This window comes from Rhinoderma darwinii, chromosome 2, assembly GCF_050947455.1.
Source record: "Rhinoderma darwinii isolate aRhiDar2 chromosome 2, aRhiDar2.hap1, whole genome shotgun sequence".
NCBI classification, from domain to species: Eukaryota; Metazoa; Chordata; class Amphibia; order Anura; family Rhinodermatidae; genus Rhinoderma; species Rhinoderma darwinii.
In genome coordinates, this window is record NC_134688.1 from 55,716,520 (window position 1) to 55,738,015 (window position 21,496).

At 40.8% G+C, this 21,496-nt stretch overlaps 1 protein-coding gene across 2 annotated transcripts in view; it reads right to left on the minus strand.

Annotated features, from left to right (window-relative positions):
- ATP8A2 (ATPase phospholipid transporting 8A2) overlaps window positions 1–21,496 on the minus strand; it is an 861,270-nt gene that overhangs the window by 215,509 nt on the left and 624,265 nt on the right. For both annotated transcript variants that reach the window (XM_075851660.1, XM_075851661.1), the window contains 3 exons: window positions 15,934–16,008; window positions 8,835–8,957; window positions 6,923–7,001 (listed from right to left, as the gene is read on the minus strand). In XM_075851660.1, coding sequence (XP_075707775.1) covers window positions 6,923–7,001; window positions 8,835–8,957; window positions 15,934–16,008 — 277 coding nt within the window. The remainder of the gene's footprint in view (window positions 1–6,922; window positions 7,002–8,834; window positions 8,958–15,933; window positions 16,009–21,496) is intronic.

Genomic DNA, 21,496 nt, shown 5'->3' on the forward strand with positions numbered 1-21,496 from the left:
GGATCTTCACCCCTCAACGTCAATGGGAGGTGCATCTGCCCTTGGGGATGATTTACAGGGCTTGAGACGTCAGTTATCAGCTTTACCCACTAAGCAGGACATGGAGCGTTATGTTAATCGTCTGGAAACGACATACAAGTCTGAGATACAATCTCTCACCACTAATCTATCCCAATTGTCAGATCAGGTGCAGCGTATGGAGAGCGATGTCTCAGTTATTTCACAGCAACAAGTTTCTCAGGACGCCCGTTTAGATCAGCACTCTCATCAGATTCATGCATTATTTAATTTGGCTGAGGATCATGAGAATCGGAATCGTCGCAACAACATTCGGCTGAGGGGCATTCCTGAGGATATCTCTCCGGGTCAACTTATCCCTACTTTACAATCTCTATTTAATACCTTACTGGGACGCCCTGCTGCAGATCCTATTGAGTTAGATAGAGCCCACAGGACCCTGGGTCCTCGGAACCCGGATCCAGACAGGCCTAGAGATGTGCTATGTCGTGTCCATTTTTTCTCTCTCAAGGAGCAGATAATGAGAAAAGCCCGTGATAAAGGGGAAGTTTTATTGCAAGGGGTCAAGATTCAACTGCTATCGGATTTGTCCAAAATGACTCTGGATAAGCGCAGAGTGCTTCGTCCTCTGTTGGATGTATTGAGGGAGCATGAGATCTCTTATTCTTGGGGTCACCCCTTTCAGCTACAGGTCCGCAGAGATGGGTCATTATTGAGTGTTCGAGACCCAGGGGATGTTCCGGACTTCTGCGCTGCTCTCCGTGTGCCTCGAGTCTCCATCCCTGATTGGCCTTATGTTCCCTTCCCGCCGCCGCGTCCACGGGCGCGTAGGCAAGGTCGGTCTCCTGCTTCTCCTGGTCGTAGGCATGAGGGTCGCCTAGCTGAACCGATCTGATATCCTTTTTAGACTTTTCTGTGTTCTGTTATCAGAGTTCAATGCAATAATTCTGAGGTTTCTCATTTAAAGCAAATATAGTCTGTGTTCTTATAGCCACTCACATTGGTGTTACCGCTCGTTGCAACTGATTTTATTTTTGCTGGACACTGCGGGTCCATTGGTATGGTTCGATTAATGTCATTGTGCTTCAGACGTGAATGCTTAAGGTTTTCTAAAATCCCTTGTACCTCTTACAAGTATATGCACTTTTGATAACATTGAATGTATATAGGAATATGCTCCTTTGAGGTATTTCTAGGTGTATATTAATGCTGCATACTTTTGTCTCATTACTATTGGGTGTTATGCAAAGTGCCTTGGTTTTCCTAACTGTAATAATTTATTATTACTTGCTTGAATATAATTGCTGGGTTGGGGGGGGGTGCGGGGCACTGGCTAGTCTGTGTCCTGACACTTCTCCTCTTAGGGACTCACTGGTTGATTCCGGTGTCTGTTAGAGTGTTTCTCCTTGAGTAGCTCAAGGAGTGGGCGATTAGTTCGCCCGTTCGTTTGTCTTTGTTGTTGTATATCCCCTCCTCGTCTGTCTTGTCCTATTTACCTCTGCCTTAGTGCATTCTTTTGTTGAGCTCCTCGGGGTAAAGATTCTGATGGCTCAATTGAAGGTCTGTACCTTCAATGCTAGGGGGCTCAATGTCCCGGAAAAACGCTCACAAATTTTATATAACATGCATAAAGAACGAGTACACATCTTGTTCCTACAGGAGACTCACTTTCAGGTGGGCCATATGCCACAATTTACAAATAGATACTTCCCGTCTTGGTTTCACAGTGCCAACCCGGAATCCAAGTCCAAAGGGGCTAGCATAGGTATCCACAAGTCACTTTCTCATAAAATCATTGATGTTTTGGTTGACCCGGGAGGTCGATATGTCTTTCTAAAATTGTCTATGCGCAATAAGTTTCTTACCCTGGCTAACTTGTACCTTCCCAATCAGGATCAGGCTAGAGTGGGGCGAGTGTTCTTGAAGAAATTGGAAGAGTTTACAGAGGGCGTCTTAATTGTGGGTGGAGATCTTAACTTGACCTTTGATCCTAGGCTTGATACCTCCTCGGGCAGGTCTGCTGTTCCTAAATCACAGTTGGGGGCACTAAAGGCTATGATGCATTCCATGCAATTGATTGACGTGTGGAGGATTCTGCACCCTCAGGTAAGAGAGTATACGTACTTTTCCCCCTTGCATAACATGTACAGTCGGATAGATGCTTTTTTGATCAGTCACCATTTGCTTACCTGGCATCCTAGTACTAATGTGGGCCCCATGATCTGGTCAGATCATGCCCCAGTGTTCCTGACCCTTTCGTTTCCTGACTCGGTACCGAATTTTCGGTCTTGGAAACTTAATGATAATTTATTGAAGGATACAGTATGTGTGTCGGCTCTCAAGGACGCTCTTGATGGGTTTATTGCAGTACATGAACATGACCCTACCTCCTTACCACTCCAATGGGAGGCGCTGAAATGTGTCATTAGAGGAGTCCTAATACAGCACGGGGCACGTTTGAAGCGAGAGAAAGGGATTTCTACTGCACGTCTCCTGACTCAGATAAGGGAGTTGGAATCATGTCATAAACAAATTCCATCTTCACAGGTTTTTGCGGATCTTACCACAGCAAGGGAGTCCTTGCGATCTCTTATAGATCAATTACACACCCGGTTTAGAGATCGGATGAGAAAACACTCATATGAATTTGCAGACAAGTGCGGTAGATCTTTAGCGCGTATGTTACATCCCCGAACGCAAGCGTCCTACATCCCTAAAATACTATCTTCTTCGGGGGGCGAAGTTCATGACCCGGTGGGTATTACAGAGTGCTTTAAACAGTATTACTCGACTTTATATAACATCAAGGGGCAATTTCACGACATGCAGGCTGAGGCATTGCGGGACAAAATAGATCATTATGTAAATAGTACGGCTTTACCGCCTTTAGAGGAGGGGGAGGCTTCGGGACTCGAGGAGGATTTTGTGGAATCAGAAGTGGAACATGTTATTAAGGAATCACCCTTGGGCAAGAGTCCAGGGCCTGATGGATTTAACAATAAATTTTATAAAACATTTAAGGCTCAACTGGTTCCCTTTTTGACGAAAGTCTTTAACTCCGTGTCTTCCTTGTGTCCCTTTGCACCCCAGTCCCTCGAGGCTCACATTACTCTGTTACCAAAGCCTGGCAAGGACCCAACCTCTTGCGCTAACTTCAGACCCATCTCATTAATTAATGTAGATGTAAAATTTTTCGCAAAGTTGCTTGCATCTCGCTTGTCACCGTTGTTACCTGGATTGATACGGGATGATCAGGTGGGGTTTGTATGTGGTCGGGAGGCACGGGATAACACCAACAAAACTCTCCTTTTAACTTCATTTTGCCAATCCCGTAAGATACCGATGTGCTTGCTGTCGGTTGATGCCGAGAAGGCTTTTGACAGAGTGCATTGGGTGTTCCTCCGCAGTGTCCTAAAACAGGTAGGCCTTGGCACTACTATGGTGGATAGGATAATGGCATTATACCATAGGCCTACGGCTCGGGTTCGTGTTAATGGACTCCTATCTGATTCCTTGTCTATTGCTAATGGCACGAGACAGGGGTGCCCACTATCGCCTCTATTGTATGTTCTGGTTATGGAACACCTGGCAGTGGCACTGCGGGGCAACCCTGATGTTAATGGTGTACGGGTAGGATCACAGCATCATAAATTAGCGCTTTATGCAGACGATCTCCTGGTATTTATAACAACTCCCATGATCTCTTTGCCATCTCTGACTGAGGAATTTGAGCGTTTTGGTCATCTAAGCAATTTTAAAGTTAATTACTCCAAATCGGAGGCCTTGAATATATCTCTGGATGCTTCTATGGCTGCCCATCTCGCTCGGGTTTTCCCATTCAAATGGCAATCTACATCCTTAAAATACTTGGGGGTGCAGGTGCCCACGCAACAGGCAGATTTGTTCGCGTTGAATTACACACCTATTCTTCAACGTACTTTGAAGGAGTTGGCAGAATATGGAGGGAACCGCATGTCATGGTTTGGGCGAATTAATGCGGTCAAAATGGATATTTTGCCCAAATTCTTATACCTTTTCCAGACTGTCCCTATTGTAATCCCAGCGGGTTTTTTCAAGACCTTACATAGGGCTATAACCAAATTTGTGTGGGGTTCCTCTAAGCCTCGCATTCGTTTTGCTGTCCTTAGTCGCCAAAAAATAGACGGGGGCGTGGGTCTTCCAGACTTTAAAAGATACCATCAAGCCGCACTGATTATGAGGGTAGTGGATTGGTTCCGCTCGGAAACAGGTAAGCAATGAGTGCGTATCGAAAGAGATATGTCTCCTCTTGCATTGTCCTCTTTGCCGTGGTTGACTGTCCTACAGCGCCATAGTCTATCTCTGCCTTTCCTCACACGTCAGTTTCTTGTGGTATGGGAGCGGATCATGGGTGCTGCGTGCCTGGTGAATCGGCCGGGTCCTATGACTCCTCTTTTCGACAACCCCTCGTTCCCTCCGGCGTTGGGTATGGATACATTCCTCTGCTGGGAGAGAAGAGAAGGTGGATATCTGTCTGAGACCCTTACTCCTGAAGGTGTCATGTTGTCAATGAATGCAGTCTCTGAGGCTTGCCCGGGGAGAAGATCAACCTGGTGGTCATACTTACAGCTGCGTTCTTATCTCTCTTCTCTGGAGGACTGTCTGGTGTTATTACAGGATAAGACTCCTTTAGAAAAGTATTTATCTTTACCAACGGCCCCTTCGCATGTATTGTCATATTTGCATGGAGTTCTTCTGCCCAGCTGTTCCTTTTCTCAACTGTCTTTCACCAATGCATGGGACGAAGAGTTGGGGGTTCAACATACTGAAGAGGAATGGGGTACTGCCTTCCTGTTAGCTCATAAATTGCCAATGTCTTGTTTTGCCCAGGAAAAAAACTACAAAATACTCACTAGGTGGTATCGTTGCCCTGCTTTGCTGCATAAGATATTTCCGGATGTGTCTGCTGATTGTTGGAGGTGTGGGGAAGCTCCTGGAACCATGTTGCATATTTGGTGGGACTGTCCCAGGATACGTACCTTTTGGGGGAAGATTTTTGATTTGGGCAAGAAGCTCTTGCACATTGAAGTTCCGACTTCGGCATCTATTGGGTTACTCTCCATGGTTCCTGGATCTCTCACACACCTCAAAAGGGGTATCTTTCGATATTTTCTGACTGCGGCGAGAACGGTGATACCTAGGCACTGGAAATCTCATACGGTTCCCTCTTTGACGGAATGGGTGACAGAGGTGAACGGGATAATGAGAATGGAGGAATTACTGTCAGCAGACAGGGGCAAGTCTGTGCTCTTTGTCCAAACTTGGGCAGTATGGTCTGGATTCTGGGGTGGTACTGATCTACCTCTATGGCTTGATGGTAGGTTCTGAGCAAATTATGTGATCTTTTTCTCTATGCGCTATGTGTGTTTGTGTTTCCCTTTGTTGTCTGGTGTCTTGTGTTGTTGTTATAATTTTTCTGTGGCACTTATATGTACCAATGTTTACTTTATTGAGGCCTGGTCTTCTTGGCTATGGTATTATATTACTGTATATGGGGTACAGTTAGTTCTACTGTACTTTAATTCATATGCTCTTTAGATGAGTGGGAGGTTACCACCTATTTGGGTTTATGCATCTTCATAATGTTTATAAACTGTTATAATCTGTATTTTATACATGATACAAATTTTTCTGCCAAAACTGTGTAATGTATATATGCTGTAATTTTGTTGCTACAAAATAAAAATCTTGATAATGAAAAAAAAAAAAAAAGTTGTTTGATTTAAAAAAAGAAACTTCACAGAAACTTTTCTATAGATATTCAAAATAAATTTGTGATAGAGCAAGCCCCCTGTAATTTGGGCATCTATTAAATACCGATACTTGATATATAATCAAGAAAACCAATGTGTGCTACCACAGTGGTAGAGCGCCCCCAAGCTAATGTAGAGGGGCCTGCCTCTGTGACACTCCTTTTTTAGTATAATATAATGTGGCTGCAGCAATATTACAGTTGTCTAAATAAAAGCAGATTTTATTTTTATGTGTTACTACCTTTGGGGTTAGACTGGCCCACCAGAGTACTAAAAAATCCTCCAGTGGGCCCAGACTTACATAATAGTGGACCCCTAATATAACAGGATCCCACAGGCCCAGCAGGAGACACTTGGAGCAGACTGACTTTTTTTTTTTTTCGTTTTTTAGTAAATTTTTAACAATAAATGAACCCATTTATCGATTGCGATGAAAGGGATGGTCGGCCCCACAGAATCACTTCCTCTAATAACCCCAGTCTGATCCTGATTGACTCTACCTTGTACAAAACGAATACACTTCCATGCTTTTATAGTCCCTATTACATCCATTACTAGAATTATTATGAAATCATCTGCCATAACATATTTTCAGTGATATACAGGACATAAAGGTGAACAAAACAAATATCCAACATTTGTAATTAGATGTCACTATTGTATAGAATTTGATATATTGTTTACTCCTAAAAAACTGCCCTAGAATATACCGACCACAAATATTTTTATTCTGCCCAGTACTTTGCTGTTCAGGTCACTTAGTAAGTTTCATGTGAAGGGCTCATTATATAATTTGGTCTTTTACAAGGTTATAACACCATTACTTCCATTCCTCCCAGGGAAGGGGCTTCCTCAATAATAGGAGAAGGGAAAGTTTCCCGACAGTTAAAAGTCAAGAAAGTGCAAAAAGTTAAATGTAAGACAATGTGGGTGAGTGATAGATGAGTCAGAGAACTGGTAAAAAAGTCACTTAATGGCCTGTCAATCACAGACAATAACTGCAACCTCCCGTAACCCGGGTTTCTATTCGTTATTTCTGCTAATAAAATCCACAACCACACTGGCAAGAATTCAGTATTGTGTCACAATAACTGCTGTGATGAAATAGTTACCGTGCTCCATCATTTTCAGTGGGAACCAGAAGAGAATAAGAGAATGGACCAAGGCATTGATACAGTGACCCCAGAAAACCTAGAACAACATAAAACAATCATATCACTAAAGTGTAACACCTGCCCAAGACCGTAACAAGTGCTCGGCTGTTACATTAATCAGCAGGACGGATTTTCTGCCTCCAGAGGAAGATGATAAGAGAATTACAGACTTTTCATTGTACGCTATCTTATTGTTCACTGTAACCCAGGAGTTTACAGCAGTGTAGAAGAATATAACATTCATTATTGAGGGCAATACAGTAACACCATGTTGCCCACAATTCAGATTTTGATGTTTACCTACGGGTAAGAAAGTTGCAAGTGACCAAAAAAAAGTGTCATAACTTCGTAATCATGTATAGATAAAAGTTCATGATGAATTTTAATTGTCGCACCGCCTTTACCCACAAAGAAAACGATTTACAGATTGGATATATTTTTTTGTCAGCTCACACAGCATGGTTGCCAATGCTAAACTGGCTGTATCAACAACACATGACCTGAGTGTTCAGATGCTTCTGTCATCTACTGATGAAATATCAAACTTTTTTTACATAACATTTATATTCAACTTCAATTCCAGCTTTTTATGAGTTCCCCTTATAATTATGTTTAATTTTAGAATGCATTATTTTTTAACTATTTATGGAAAGAATTAAAAGGGATGTTCAGGATTGGAAAAGAAAAGTTAGCATTTTTTCCCAGGAAACTGTGCCACTTTGCCTGTAGCCTGTTTCTGGTTTTGCAACTCAGTCCCTTTAACTTGCATGTGGAAGAGCTGCAATACTACACACAGTCCTTGGACAACAATGGTGCTGTTTTTGGACAAATGCAGAGAGCAAGACGGCGTTCTCATTTACATTGGATGTTCTGTTCGAAGCCTCCTTTGCAAATTCAGTCAGATGAAGTATAGCGTTAGCTTGGTCTCTGCTCAATTCACTTTCTGTGGGGCTGCCGGAGATAGTGTCCGGCAGCCCCATAGAAAATGAATCAGTAGCCAAGCATGCGCACTACCGCTCCACTTATTTGGGGCGCACAGGGACGAAAAGGTAAACCCATTCTCGGGATCGGTGGTGGTCATAGCGGTCAGATTTCCACCAATCAGATATTTATCACATCCCGTGGATAGGTGATAAATATGGATTATAGAAAACATCTTTAAAGGGGTTATCTCACCACATCAACTTATCACCTATCTACAGGATAGGTGATAAGTGTTTGATCATTGTGGGCCCACTGCTGGGACTCCCACCGTTAAAGAGAACGTGGGTCCTGAGTTCCCTGGACAAAAGAAGCGGTGGTTGCGCATGTGCGCTGCCGCTCCCTTCATTCTCTATGGGACTGGCGGAAATAGTCAAGTACAGCACTCGGATATCTCCGTTAGTGCCATAGAAAATGAATAGAGCGGCAGCGCACATGCACGACAAGTTACGGGTAGAATTTGGAAAAAGTGCTAATGCAAATGTGATGCCTGGTAGTTCTGTAACATATTGGGCATAACAGACAGAATGCTTCATAAGATATGTCATCATGGTTACGCATCAAAATAACAAGCTGGTCACAAAAAAAAGGGAATTAGCAAAAATTACAACAATGGGCCATAAAAATGCAGTCTCAATTATTCCCTGTCCTGTGGTTGGAAGATGCCCCTATACACAAGGAACGCAACTCATTTTTTGTCTTTTAATCATCACTAATTTTCTATTTTTTCATGAACGCTTTTTGCTTCCATATTTAAATGTAATAGATAGAATTTTTTTCTGAATTCTTGATAAGTAAGCACCACCATTACTTACAGAAGTCTAAACACAGCCCCTGTAATATGAGTAAAGGTCCAGCACTTGCCGTTTGCTGCTTCTTTTACACTTACCCTTGTGTTAAATCCATCTGCATTCTGTGTATATTTGTAGAGCTGTGGAAATCTTAACATGCTATCTTGGCTGCAGGATCGTTCAAAGATTCCCAGAGTGAAAGGTGGTAAGGCAGTGAAAATCTGTCAAGAGAATAACGGTGATCATTGCAGAGGTGCTAACAATGTGGAAAGAGGAGAGAAAAGAACTGGAGAGGTTGTTAATACATCAGTCAGAAAGATCCAACAAGCGCTATGGTCAATGGACAACTGAGAAGATATTTAGTACCACCTGTGCCCATATTGTCATATTGTGATAATCTGCTAAACCATTGGGGAATTTATTAGATATGCACAACTTTGCAACCAACATTTTGTATTGCTCTAATACTGTACATATCAAATTAAAAAAATTGAGGAACTTAGTCGAAATTTAAAACACCCTACTGCTCTGTGTCTATAGCTCATATGCAGATATATACGTCTCCATGGTTACAGACTACAAATCTTTGTGTAGTCTGATCCTGAGGACATTTGATAGTCTTTGTGTAAACTGATCCTGCAGACCTGTGATATGCCAATACCATATTTTCTATTGTCTTATATTTATTTCTGCTGCTTTTATAGCGCCAACAGAAGATGTCATCACTTACTGTCCCCAATGGGGCTTACAATCTAAATTCCCTGTCTGTACAGTATGCTTTTTTTGGAGTGTGGTAGGAACCTGAAGTAAACCCACACAAACACTGGGATAACCTACTAACGCCATGGAGATGGACATGAAATTAGAACTCCAGCGCTGCAAAAGTGCAAACCACTGCACCACTGTGCTGCCCACATCGAGGGAAGAATATGGAAAAGATGGAAGAGAGTAACACTGTGCTGCCCACATCGAGGGAAGAATATGGAAAAGATAGAAGAGAGTAACACTGTGCTGCCCAAATCGAGGGAAGAATATGGAAAAAATGGAAGAGAGTAACACTATGCTGCCCACGTCGAGGGAAGAATACGAAAAAGATGGAAGGGAGTAACACTGTGCTGCCCACGTTGAGGGAAGAATATGGAAAAAATGGAAGAGAGTAACACTGTGTTGCCCACATCGAGGGAAGAATATGGGAAAGATGGAAAAGAGTAACACTATGTCTGTGAGACTGACTCCATCTTCCACCACTCAGGATGGCAGGCTTAGGAGTGGGAGAGCCTATCACAGCCTGGCCAGACGGAGCTAGCTCCCGCCCTCTGTCTATTTATACCTGCCTTTCCTGTTCCTTCTTGCTTGTGATTCTTCTCTGTTGGTTTCCTGGCCCTGCTGCAGCTTCTTGAACTACTTGTCCCTGCTTCGTATTGACCCTGGCTTACTGACTACTCTTCTGCTCTGCGTTTGGTACCTCGTACACTCCTGGTTTGACTCGGCTCGTTCACTACTCTCCTGCTCTACGTTTGGCACCTCGTACTCTCCTAGTTTGACTCGGCTCGTTTACTACTCTTGTTGCTCACGGTGTTGCCATGGGCAACTGCCCCGTTTCCCTTGTTCTGTGTTCCCTTGTCTGTTTGTCTGTCGTGCACTTATTGAGTGTAGGGACCGTCGCCCAGTTGTACCCCGTCGCCTAGGGCGGGTCGTTGCAAGTAGGCAGGGACTGAGTGGCGGGTAGATTAGGGCTCACTTGTATGTTTCCCTATCCCTGTCATTACAGATATTCTTTAATCAAGACTATTTTGCTTAATTTTTTTTTATATTAGACGCATTCAAGCACTTCAAAAATATTGGACGCAAAAGAAAACATTAAAAAAGCGAAGAGACTAGTATGAAATATAGTAGTGGACATAGTACTGCTAATAAATTCAGAAGACAGAATTTGGGAGAGGCCGATGACCCATCCAGTTGTACACAGGGAATGACTTAATGCATACTGACTCATCATGATTGCCGACTTCCACAAATATCTGACTGTGGAAAATACATTGTTTGATATTGATAAATCCTTTGTTTTGTGTTGATTTCTTTGTGGTTTAAATTCCAAGCCTGTAGCTGCCACAAATAATTTTGTAGACCTTTTCCGCATCTTGACTATCTAATTTTTTTTAACGATCTGGGCCTGTGAGGCTGTATTGTTGTCGGAGTAGAGGCACATACTTGTTTAGTATTTTGTCTTTGCTAAATCTTATTATTTTCTATTTAAAGACTAACTCCACTGCAGTACTCACCTACACATAGGTTAATTTATACATTTATATTCCATACATGTTTATTTTCTTTACTAGCGCCCTTTCCCACTTTGCAGGTTGCGGTCTTTCAGGCTGCCCATCAACCACTTGACCTTATACCAGAGTGACTACTTTTTAAACTCATGTACATAGCTACAAATACATAAGTAGTCACTCAAAGTTCTGCCTGTTTTACTGCCTTTTCATGATACATAGACATGTTTTATGTGCCTCCAACTCTGGCAATAGGTAGGGTAAGAAGGTTGCACAAGAAATCTTTCAGTTTTAGGAAACTAAATTGCAAAAATAGGGGGGTTAAAGGGGATTAAACTCTGAACAAAGAGGAAGACTTTGGGTAGATATGGATGATTGAAATAACCCAAAAAATTGTTGATGTGAATTGGGTGCTATTCCTAATATTCAAAAATGGACCATAACAGATAAAGGAAACCTTATTTAAAACATAATGTTTAATATTGTAAGACCATAAATAATTAGAAGAAAAAAAAGTCAAATTTATTGTCATATTGAAACAAGATCAAACGGGGTTAAGTCTGGCAGGGTAGTAGTTCTGCCTACAATAGATCGTAGAATACTCTGGCTTGTGCCCTAGAGTAGCCAATAGGCTAAGTGCTCTAATAAAGAGCATAATCACCTTGAACTAGCGTGCCCGATCAATGTCCTTTATTATCCCTAATTAGGGACATGAGTTTTTTTTTTAGAAATTCTGTTTAACCATCTCTTCATTATAAAGGTTACTTGTTTAAGCTTTATCCAAAGGTGACAAAAGGAAATGTCAGCCGTTACAGCTACTATTGGGATTTAGCACGTAGCCGTATTATGGGTTCTGAGCAGTAGTAGACGGAATCTCACACGACAGTATCCAAAACCCCTCCTTGGTATCCAAACCCTGTCCTTTCTCCTGCACCATATTATGCTATGTGAATAGTCTGCATTGAAACTTTGTTTGCCTCTTCATTTTTGCATTGGTTTTATGAGACTAGGGGCTCTTTTACACTGGCCAATTATCGGGCAAATGAGGCTTTACAAACGTCGTTCCCGATAATTTCCCTGCATAAACATGCAACGATCAGCCGATGAACGAGCAAACACGCATTCATCGGCTGATTGTATAGTTTACACAGCCTAAAATATTATTGTTTTCGGCAGCACATCTTCCTCTGTAAACAGGGAGATGTGCTGCCGACATGATAGAAATGTATGGGAACGAGCGATCGGAGTAAGGAGTGCTTATCCCCATACATTACTGATATTAGCACCTTGTGAAAGGAGCAAAAGAGCGCCGATCAACGAGCTGTCTCATTGATGGGCTCTCGTTTACACGGCCCACGTCAGCCGACGTGTAATAGGACCCTAAATCTCTGTAAGAGCTGCAATTTCCTGTTGTTGGAACACATTTTAAGAATCAACAGTTCTAGTTATATTTAGTTACGAGACATCTGAACAGACTTTTTAAAACTTGAGACAAGAAAAAACCATATGAGCTTATATTTACTGCCCATTTTATTTTTATTGAAGTGATCTGATGATCTGTATTCCTGTACTTTTGGTGAAGAGTTAACAGTTTGTCTGAATTGTTACTTTTCTTTTCCAGATGCTAAATTCTGAGTAATAATTGTGGCACAATAGATTCATTGTATTATTGGCTTCAATGTCCTTCTAGGATTTACTTTAATTGAAAGAGTTCTTTAGTTGCTATGCATGTTTGAGTTTGGCAGATCCTGTAGGCCACATGCCTTGCGTCCTTCTAACAAGATGATTCAGGAGATTCCCAGGATTCGTTAAATTACTACTTCTCACAAAATGAGTAAGAAGTCCACAAATTAAGATCAGATCTCACTTTAGATCCAGCACTGAGTACTGAGGTTCTTGTCCTCTGGATAATGGCACTGTGCGCTTATGCCTTCAAATCGCAGAAGAAAAACTGTATCTGTACTCAGATAACTTGGAGATAATTCGTAACTCTGCATTTAATTTAACAAAATACATTCACAATTAAACAAAGTGGCGTTGGTCATTCTGTTTTCTTCTAATCTTGACCATAAATGTAGTTCTGGCTCAGATCTTTCCGCAACTCCCATAGACTTAAATGGAGAGACTTGCGCAGTTACCGTTCCGGTCACCTCCTCTGAAAAAAACAGGTGTCCGGAGACCCAAATTCTCCCAATAGTTAGGGATCCTAGAGGAGGGACCACCACCTATCAAACTTTTATGGCATATTCTGTGTTTATGCCATAAATGTCTAAAATAGCAAAACCCCTTGTAATCCCCCTCCACAAAATGGGCGTGTCCCTACACAGTCTGAGACTGCGTGCACTGATTGGACAGTATTAGACAGTGTAGGCACACCCCTAGCTGGTAACAACCAGTTGTCAATTTATTCATAAATTTCATGGAGGAATAACAGAGGAACAGCACAACACAGAGCACTAAGAAAATATCCTTCAGCGCTGTTTTAACATGGGGACTACTAGTATTTACTAAAACAGACATGTAAGAAGATATGACAGATCCCCTCTAAACAGAAAAATTGGAAGTAAATCTTTTTGGTTCTCCACAGACTAAGATTTCAATCTTAATTTAAAAAAAACAACCAACCATAAATGTTTTGTGCACAAACATACAAATATTATCATTCATATTATTACATTCTGTAACAAGGGTTAACCAGATACGTCAGAATAATAAACATGAAAATGATCAATTCTAAAATAAATTCCTAACACCTTGAGGCCACAAACCCTGAAACCTTGAACAGAAGCCTCAGGCATAAAATCTATTGAGAGGTAATTAGCATTAACTGCAGTTTATACATTATTTGCCTAAATGAATATGGAAACTGCTTAGCGTTATGTTATCTCATAATTTCTCTGTATCCTTTATGGAACAGAGTGTGAATAGAGGATTCAAGCAAAATGCCATCTATTAACCCCTTCTCTCCGCAGCCATTATTTGGATTTTCATTTTCGCTTTTTTCTCCCCACCCGCCAAAAATCATAACTTTTTTATTTTTCCATCGATATAGCCGCATGAGAGCTTGACATTTGCAGGGATGAGTTGTAGTTTTTCAAGGCACAATTTATTGTACCATATAATGTACTGGGAAACTGGAAAAAAGGTCTTTGTGGGATGGAATGGAAAAAAAACAGTGATTCCTCCATTATTTTATTGGTTTCGTTTTTACAATGTTACATGTTAACTTTATTTTGCGGATAAATATGATTACGTAGATACTAAATTGATATAGTTTATTTTAATATTTTACTACTTTTCCAAGAAAATATTTTTATGTGTCACCATATTCTGGGAGCCATAACTTTATTTTTTTTCCGTCGATTGAGCAATGTAAGAGCTGTAGATTCCATTGGTATCATTTTAGGGTACATGAGAATTTTTGATCACTTCATATTCAATTTTTTAGTGGGAGATGGTGTACAAAAAACAGCAATTCTGTTGGTCACATTGTTTTTAAATTTATTTACAGTGTTTACCATGTGGGTTAAATAATGTTATATTGTAATAGTTCAGACTTTTACAGATGTGGCGATTGCAGTTATCTGAATTTTTTTTTTTTACATTGCTTTTGTAGGGAAATGGGAACAGGGTGTTTTTTCTTGATTTTTTATATATTGTTTTATATATATTTAGAAAACTTTATTTAACTTTATTTAACTGTGTTTATTTAACGTTTATTTATTAGTATCCCTAGTGGACATTGCACGATATACTGCAATACTAATGTATTGCAGTATATCATGATTCTGACAGGTTCCTGTTAAACCTTATAATATATGGGAGTACAAAGATGGCAAACCTGGGGGCCTTCATTAGGCCCCTGGGCTTCCATGACGACCATCGGCATCCCACTATTGTGTCATAGTGGATCCGATGCAACGTCAGAGGGGGCTATCCCTGTTTCTAATGAATTAGGTGCCGTGTTCGCTATTGACCTCGGTATCTAAGGGCTTAAACAAGCGGCATCCCATTTGAGCGGGATCCCGCTTGTTACACTGAAGTGTCGGCTGCAACATACACCTGACACGCTCGTTCTATGAAGCGGGCACAGCCTGTGAGCCTGCTCCATACTCCCCCACCCTACCTCTGCCGTCTATATACAGTGGATGTCAAGAAGGGGTTAAATCTAGCAAGGGCTCGTCTAAAAAAGACTTGGTCCAGTGCAACCAGGTATGATGGTCTTCTTCTTCCTTTTCCTTGTTGCTAGCAAATAAAATCCTGATATTTCCTCTATGGAAACTGGGAAATGTCTGTTGTCATAAAAATACTTTTTCATAATAAAAACATCTTGTTTTTCAAAATGAAGCCTCCAACGCAGATGTAACCATAGCCTAATAGAGATTACCATTTTTCTTTAATGGTGTTTTGTTTTCTTTATTATATAATGGTCCCACACTTCTGGTGTCCTGGAATAATGTAGGGGGAGCGCCCGCATTACATCTAATACGTTTTTTTTTTTAAATTTATTTGTAATATGTATTAAATATGACAATAACCTTTAATATACTAATGCAGTGTATTTAATTTTTTTATTACATTTTCAAAAAACTACAAAGCATTAATCTATATTTACTTATATTGTCTTAAATATTCTTATGGCAATACAGAAAAAATCCTTCAAAGGAACTTGAACCATGCCAGGCCTTCAACCACGATGAACAAATTTATTTATGAAAAATGTGGTTTTCTATGAATTTACTTCCCAACAACTGTTTCAAATATTAAGCCTACAATACAAGGGAACAATATGTTTTTTTCCTACGATACATTAAAATAACCTGTATGATAATGGACTGTGATAAAGATCAGACACAGGAGGAGTGAGGGAGCCCTGTCTGAACTTTTATGTGTAATCAAAAACCAAAAATGAGTCACTCACCACATTGTACAATCCGATGCACCATCGTTCAAACAAAATTTGTCCAGAAAATCCATTAACAAATGCGAACCAAAGCTGAAACATAAGGCAGAGGCATGATGTTATATTTTGATACTTCACTAAATGCTTCCATATATGAGAGGAAAGGGGGTTCACATGGAATGTGGACCACCAGCTTGATACAGCTGTGTAACATTGCCAGAACATAATTGCTATCGTTGATTCAAAGGTGTTCTGCTAAATCAGCTTGTTCTGGTATATTGATGATTTTATTTTTTTACCTGGGCTTTGTTAAGTAATACGGCTTGGTCTCAGTTCTAAGTATCGCTCTATGAATTGGAAACATTTGCAAGTTAGACTATATAGGTAATTTCCACCAGATGTGTAAGCTGATTCATTGAGTTCTCTTTAGTGGAGTCTGATCACTTGTTTTCAGATCTCCACACTAACGGCATATGACTGTATTACGGCTCTGTGCAACCTCTGAATTTAACAGAGTTGTAATAGGGCACCCAAAAACTTTTGTTTATTAAGTTAGCTTTAGTACGAATGTGACATAAAAATAATTGTGGCATGTTTAATCGGGTGCCATGTAACAGCTATTTTCATAACTTCACACTACAGTTAACTTATTGAGAATAACCTCATAATATGGTGTTGCACGGAGCACTATGGCAGCACATGGAGTGCTTACGGCTCTGACATGTGCATGAGACCTTCAGGTGCCTGTCAGATATAAAGTCACATTTCTGAGAGAACCTAAAGCTATTAAAGCTCTGCTGATTTATAAGAAGAATATGAACCTGACACTTCAGATTTAGGCTTCATTCACACTAGCACTAAAACAGTATATTACATGTAAGACAACGGAACTAAATAAAGCATTTTAACATTAGTTATGCTTTCCTTACCCAATAGTGCCTAATGTAATAAACTGGGTGGGGTAGAACAACACAAACATGCAGTTCCATACTTTATTGTAATTGTAGTATGAACAAGGTCTAAGGTTGGTTTCATGCAAGTGTAATATGGCCGTATTTTAGGGTCCACAATACAGCCACAACCCCCGGGCGCCCTTAGTCCTATTGAACAGAAGTTAGATTATTACAGAACCCTATGGTGATCTCAGTTCGTTTCAGTAGTACCGTGGGGTATTTGGGCGTTGCAGTGCAATATGAAAGCTGAAATGTGTCTATTACAATTGTGTGTAACCAGCCTAAGTCTATGATCCTATTGAAGCTTCCGTCGCTGAACAGCACGCAGCGCTTTTTTTTTAGCAAAACGACGGACACCATGACAGAATCCGACGGAACCTATTATATGTGAATGAGGTCCGTCATGCGGCGTTGGTGTTCGCCAGGTGACAGATCTATCATAGCTTGATTTCCATTTTGTGCTACTATGACGGAACAGAAAAACAGAATTATAAACGCAGATGTGAACAGAGCTTCAGTCTTTTCATAAAACAGAAAATTCACTATCTTATCACAAAGGGGTAGCAGCAATTAAAATGTGAAATCTTGAAGATTGGGTTGCTAGACACTTTTCTATTCCTTACACCAGTTTTTTGCGACAACATTTTGGCACACTTTTTGCGCGGTTTCACATTTTAAAACACTCCCCCTTTAATTGTACTATGGCCTTTCCCGCTATGCCACACCTCTTGAGCATGTAAAAAAAAAAAATGTCTAAAACAGTTAATAAATGTGGCGCACAGAATGTACACCAGAATATTGGCTCAATTGAAGCCAGAATTCTGGCGCAGTTTGAAAAGTAAATCTACCCCATGGTGTATAATTCCAGTACAATAAAGGATAGTCAGAGACTAATGCACCACCATATAAATAATCGGATCTACAACGGGAAACATATAAATCTCAAGTAGGCCACTGACCAATAATAGGGCAAATTAAAATTTCTGGGATGTCAAAAGCATAAGGAACTTCCGGGAAGCCGAGTATAATGTCACACTAGAGTCATCTGATCAGGTCTTTCTAAATCTAAAACTCTTCCTACAAAAACTGAGGTCTCAAATAGCTTGTTAGGCCCAAAGGTTAGGTTAAAATAAAAAAACTATGGCATTGACCTTTGTGTGTATTCTTCGAATAGGGAAATTAGCCTGTGAGCCGCACTTGGAACATGGAGATAAACGGAGAAAAAAAAGGAGGATAAAATTCTCCAGCGCTGTCCAAATGTTGTGGAATTGAAGGATTCAATCCAAGGCAAGAAGTTTAAATGAGATATATGTTTAATGGATAAGAATTTAACGCGTTACGAAATCGGATCGATCTCTTCATCAGGCAAGAAACATACAGTTCTTGTCTTGGATTGAATCCTTCAATTCCACAACATTTGGACAGCGCTGGAGAATTTTATCCTCCTTTTTTTCTCCATTTATCTTGATCTACTGAGGAAGGTTCACTGAATTGACAACTGAGTAAAAAGATATCTTTAATAGTAACTAGTTTAAAAACAGGGGTAACACACCACTGTGACATAAGCCCCACCGTGAAAATTTAAAAAATGTATTAAACAAAGAAAACACTGAGTTATTATGATACCTATATCTCTGTGTATAAACGATAATTGTAGGAATCAGCATATACCCAGAGCACAACAGTAGTACAAACCCTAATTGTAGCATAGGTGTCCGACAATTACGGATCTCCTAACGCTGGGTTTCACACAATATATTGTCCCCAATGCACACATTCCTTAAACATTAAACGACCCTACGCGTTTCAGATACTCATCCTCAGGGGTCCGTATCTTGGTAACTCTGGCCTCATCACCAGCGATATTAATATTCAACAGCGGATATTCCGCTGTGCGTCACGGGAAGATGCACGTATCGATGTCAACGGCATACTCCATAGCAGGCGCTAGGTTACTATAAACGCTAAACTCCACCCATCGTATACGGCGGCAAAACATGAATTGACCAATCACAACACCCTCTCGATTCGTGACACCTGCCCATGTGACCCCCCGCCGTCAGCTGACAGCCAGGGGTCATCATCGGCCGCATCAAGCCGAACGCGCAGGCGCAGTGGAAGCCAAGGACGTGTCGCCCGAACTGCCAAACACGAGGAGGTAAGCGCTAAAAGATAATGTATTGTAGGTATATCTTGCGGCACAGTGTACCACCGCAAGTGGGCAACCTCACAAAACAACTCAAGAGAGAAAACACATATGAGGTGGATGAAATTGCCAAAGTCCCTATTCTTTAGAAAGACTGACAAAACGATCTCTTTGTATGTTGGCTAATAAGTATAGCCATCTCAAATAAGTAATGCACAAATGCAGATAAACACTCATCCGCCCCGAGGTAAAACACCTATAGGGGGATGGTATCACACATTTTAAATAAAACATGTATAGTTAGTCTGCTCATTTAGACCTAGTGGCTGTATGCATTCCAGTCTATGGATCCACTGCGCTTCCTTCCGTAAAATCAGGTTATCCCAGTCCCCTCCTCTTTTGGGGGGTCTGACAAGTTCAATTGCTTGAAATTTTAACACTGCTGCCTGGCCTTGGTGTTTTGCATGCACGTGCTTAGATATTGGGGTGTCCCTACCATGAATAATATCTCCAACATGCTCCCTAATACGACGACGTAATTGTCGTGCTGTTTTACCCACATAGTTTAGGGGGCATGGGCATGTAATAAGGTACACTACTCCAGCTGTCTTGCAATTGACATAGTCCCGAATATTGTATTGTTTTTGTGTGACAACACTGGTAAAGCTATTCCCTTTTAGAATGAAATCACAGGCTTTACAACCACCGCATCTAAAAGTGCCTGGTATTTGTCTATCCAGCCATGTACCCCTAGGTGAAATGGGGTCAAAACAGCTGTGCATGACTCTGTCCCTTATATTTTTCCCTCTCCGATACGTGACAGAAGGCCTCTGTGTGATCTGGTCTGCTAGATCTATATCAGAACTGAGAATACGCCAATACCTATTCAGTATCTGCATAATGTCATTCTGTTTTGAATCATAGGTGCCTATGAGTCGGGTAACTTGTTCCTCTTTCCGTTTTTTAGGGACCAGAAGACATTGCCTATCTGCATCTCTAGCTCCCTCATAGGCCTTTCTAATGACACTCTCGGGGAAGCCTCTATCCTTCAATCTTGTTTTGAGTTCCTGGGCCTGGCACTCAAAATCACCCATAGAGCTACAGTTCCTACGTACTCTCATAAATTGGCCTTTCGGAATGCCACGTTTGAGGGAATAAGGATGACAGCTATTCCATTGCAAAAAACTATTAGTTGCTGTTTCTTTCCGATGTACCTTTGTGCGGATTGTGCCTCCTTCCGTTTTTGTAATTTTCAAGTCTAGAAAAGATAATTCATTCTCACTGATCTCACATGTAAACCTAAGTCCTACATCATTTTTATTGAGGGCTGCTACAAACCTATGGAACTCATCTGCTGTAGAGTTCCAGAGAATAAGCACGTCATCAATATATCTAATCCATAAACCAACGGATGAAGTCCAATTGACAAATTTGTCACCAAAAACAATTGTCTCCTCCCACCAGCCAAGAAATAGATTAGCATAGGTGGGAGCAGCAGGACTCCCCATTGCAGTACCACATTGCTGATGAAAGATCTTATCTTCAAATATAAATATATTTTTTTCAAGAACAAACTGTAGTAACTGTAAGACAAATTGGTTGTGAGCAGCAAACTGTGTACCTCTTGATCCCAAATAGTACTCGATCGCTTTATAGCCACATTTGTGAGGTATAGATGAATACAAAGCCTCAACATCCAAACTAGCCAGAATTGTATCTTTCTCCAGAGAAATACCATCAATCTGTTTCAAGACATCCATGGTGTCACGTACATATGATGTAAGACTTAAGACAAAGGGACGCAGCACCTGATCAACATAAGTGCTCACATTTTGAGTTAAATTGTTAATGCCTGAAACAATGGGTCTGCCACGTAAGGGAGGATACCCTTTGTGGATTTTGGGCAGGCTATAGAAACACGCCATAACAGGAAATTGTGGGTACAGGAACCCAAACTCTCCTGCACTAATCAAGGATCTGCTCTTTGCATCACTCAGAATGCTCAGCAACTCCTTCTTGAATAGTGCTGTGGGGTTATCCTTTAAAATGGTGTAACAATTATGGTTAAACAAAATGTCCTCACACATTTTTTTATAATCATCCCTACTCATGACCACAATGTTCCCACCTTTATCAGATGCTTTTAAAACGATGTTCTGTTTTTTCTCTAGAGTGGTCAGAGCTAGTCGTTCAGACCAGGACAAATTGTTATCCATGCCCCTACTATCCTGACTAAGATTTTTGATCTCATCTCCCACCATATCCACAAATAAATCCACATTGGTAAAATCTCCTATAGGTGGCAGCTTTCTACTCTTCATTTTTAGGTTGGTAAAGGGACCTATACCTGGAGCTCTTCCAGATTCCTCTAATAACCCCTCCAAGGCTGCAAGGCCTTCCATATCAGACTCTTCCAACCCTAGTTCCATACATTTTTTCCTATTGTGGTGTTTGAAAAATTTGATCCATTTGAGTTTACGAG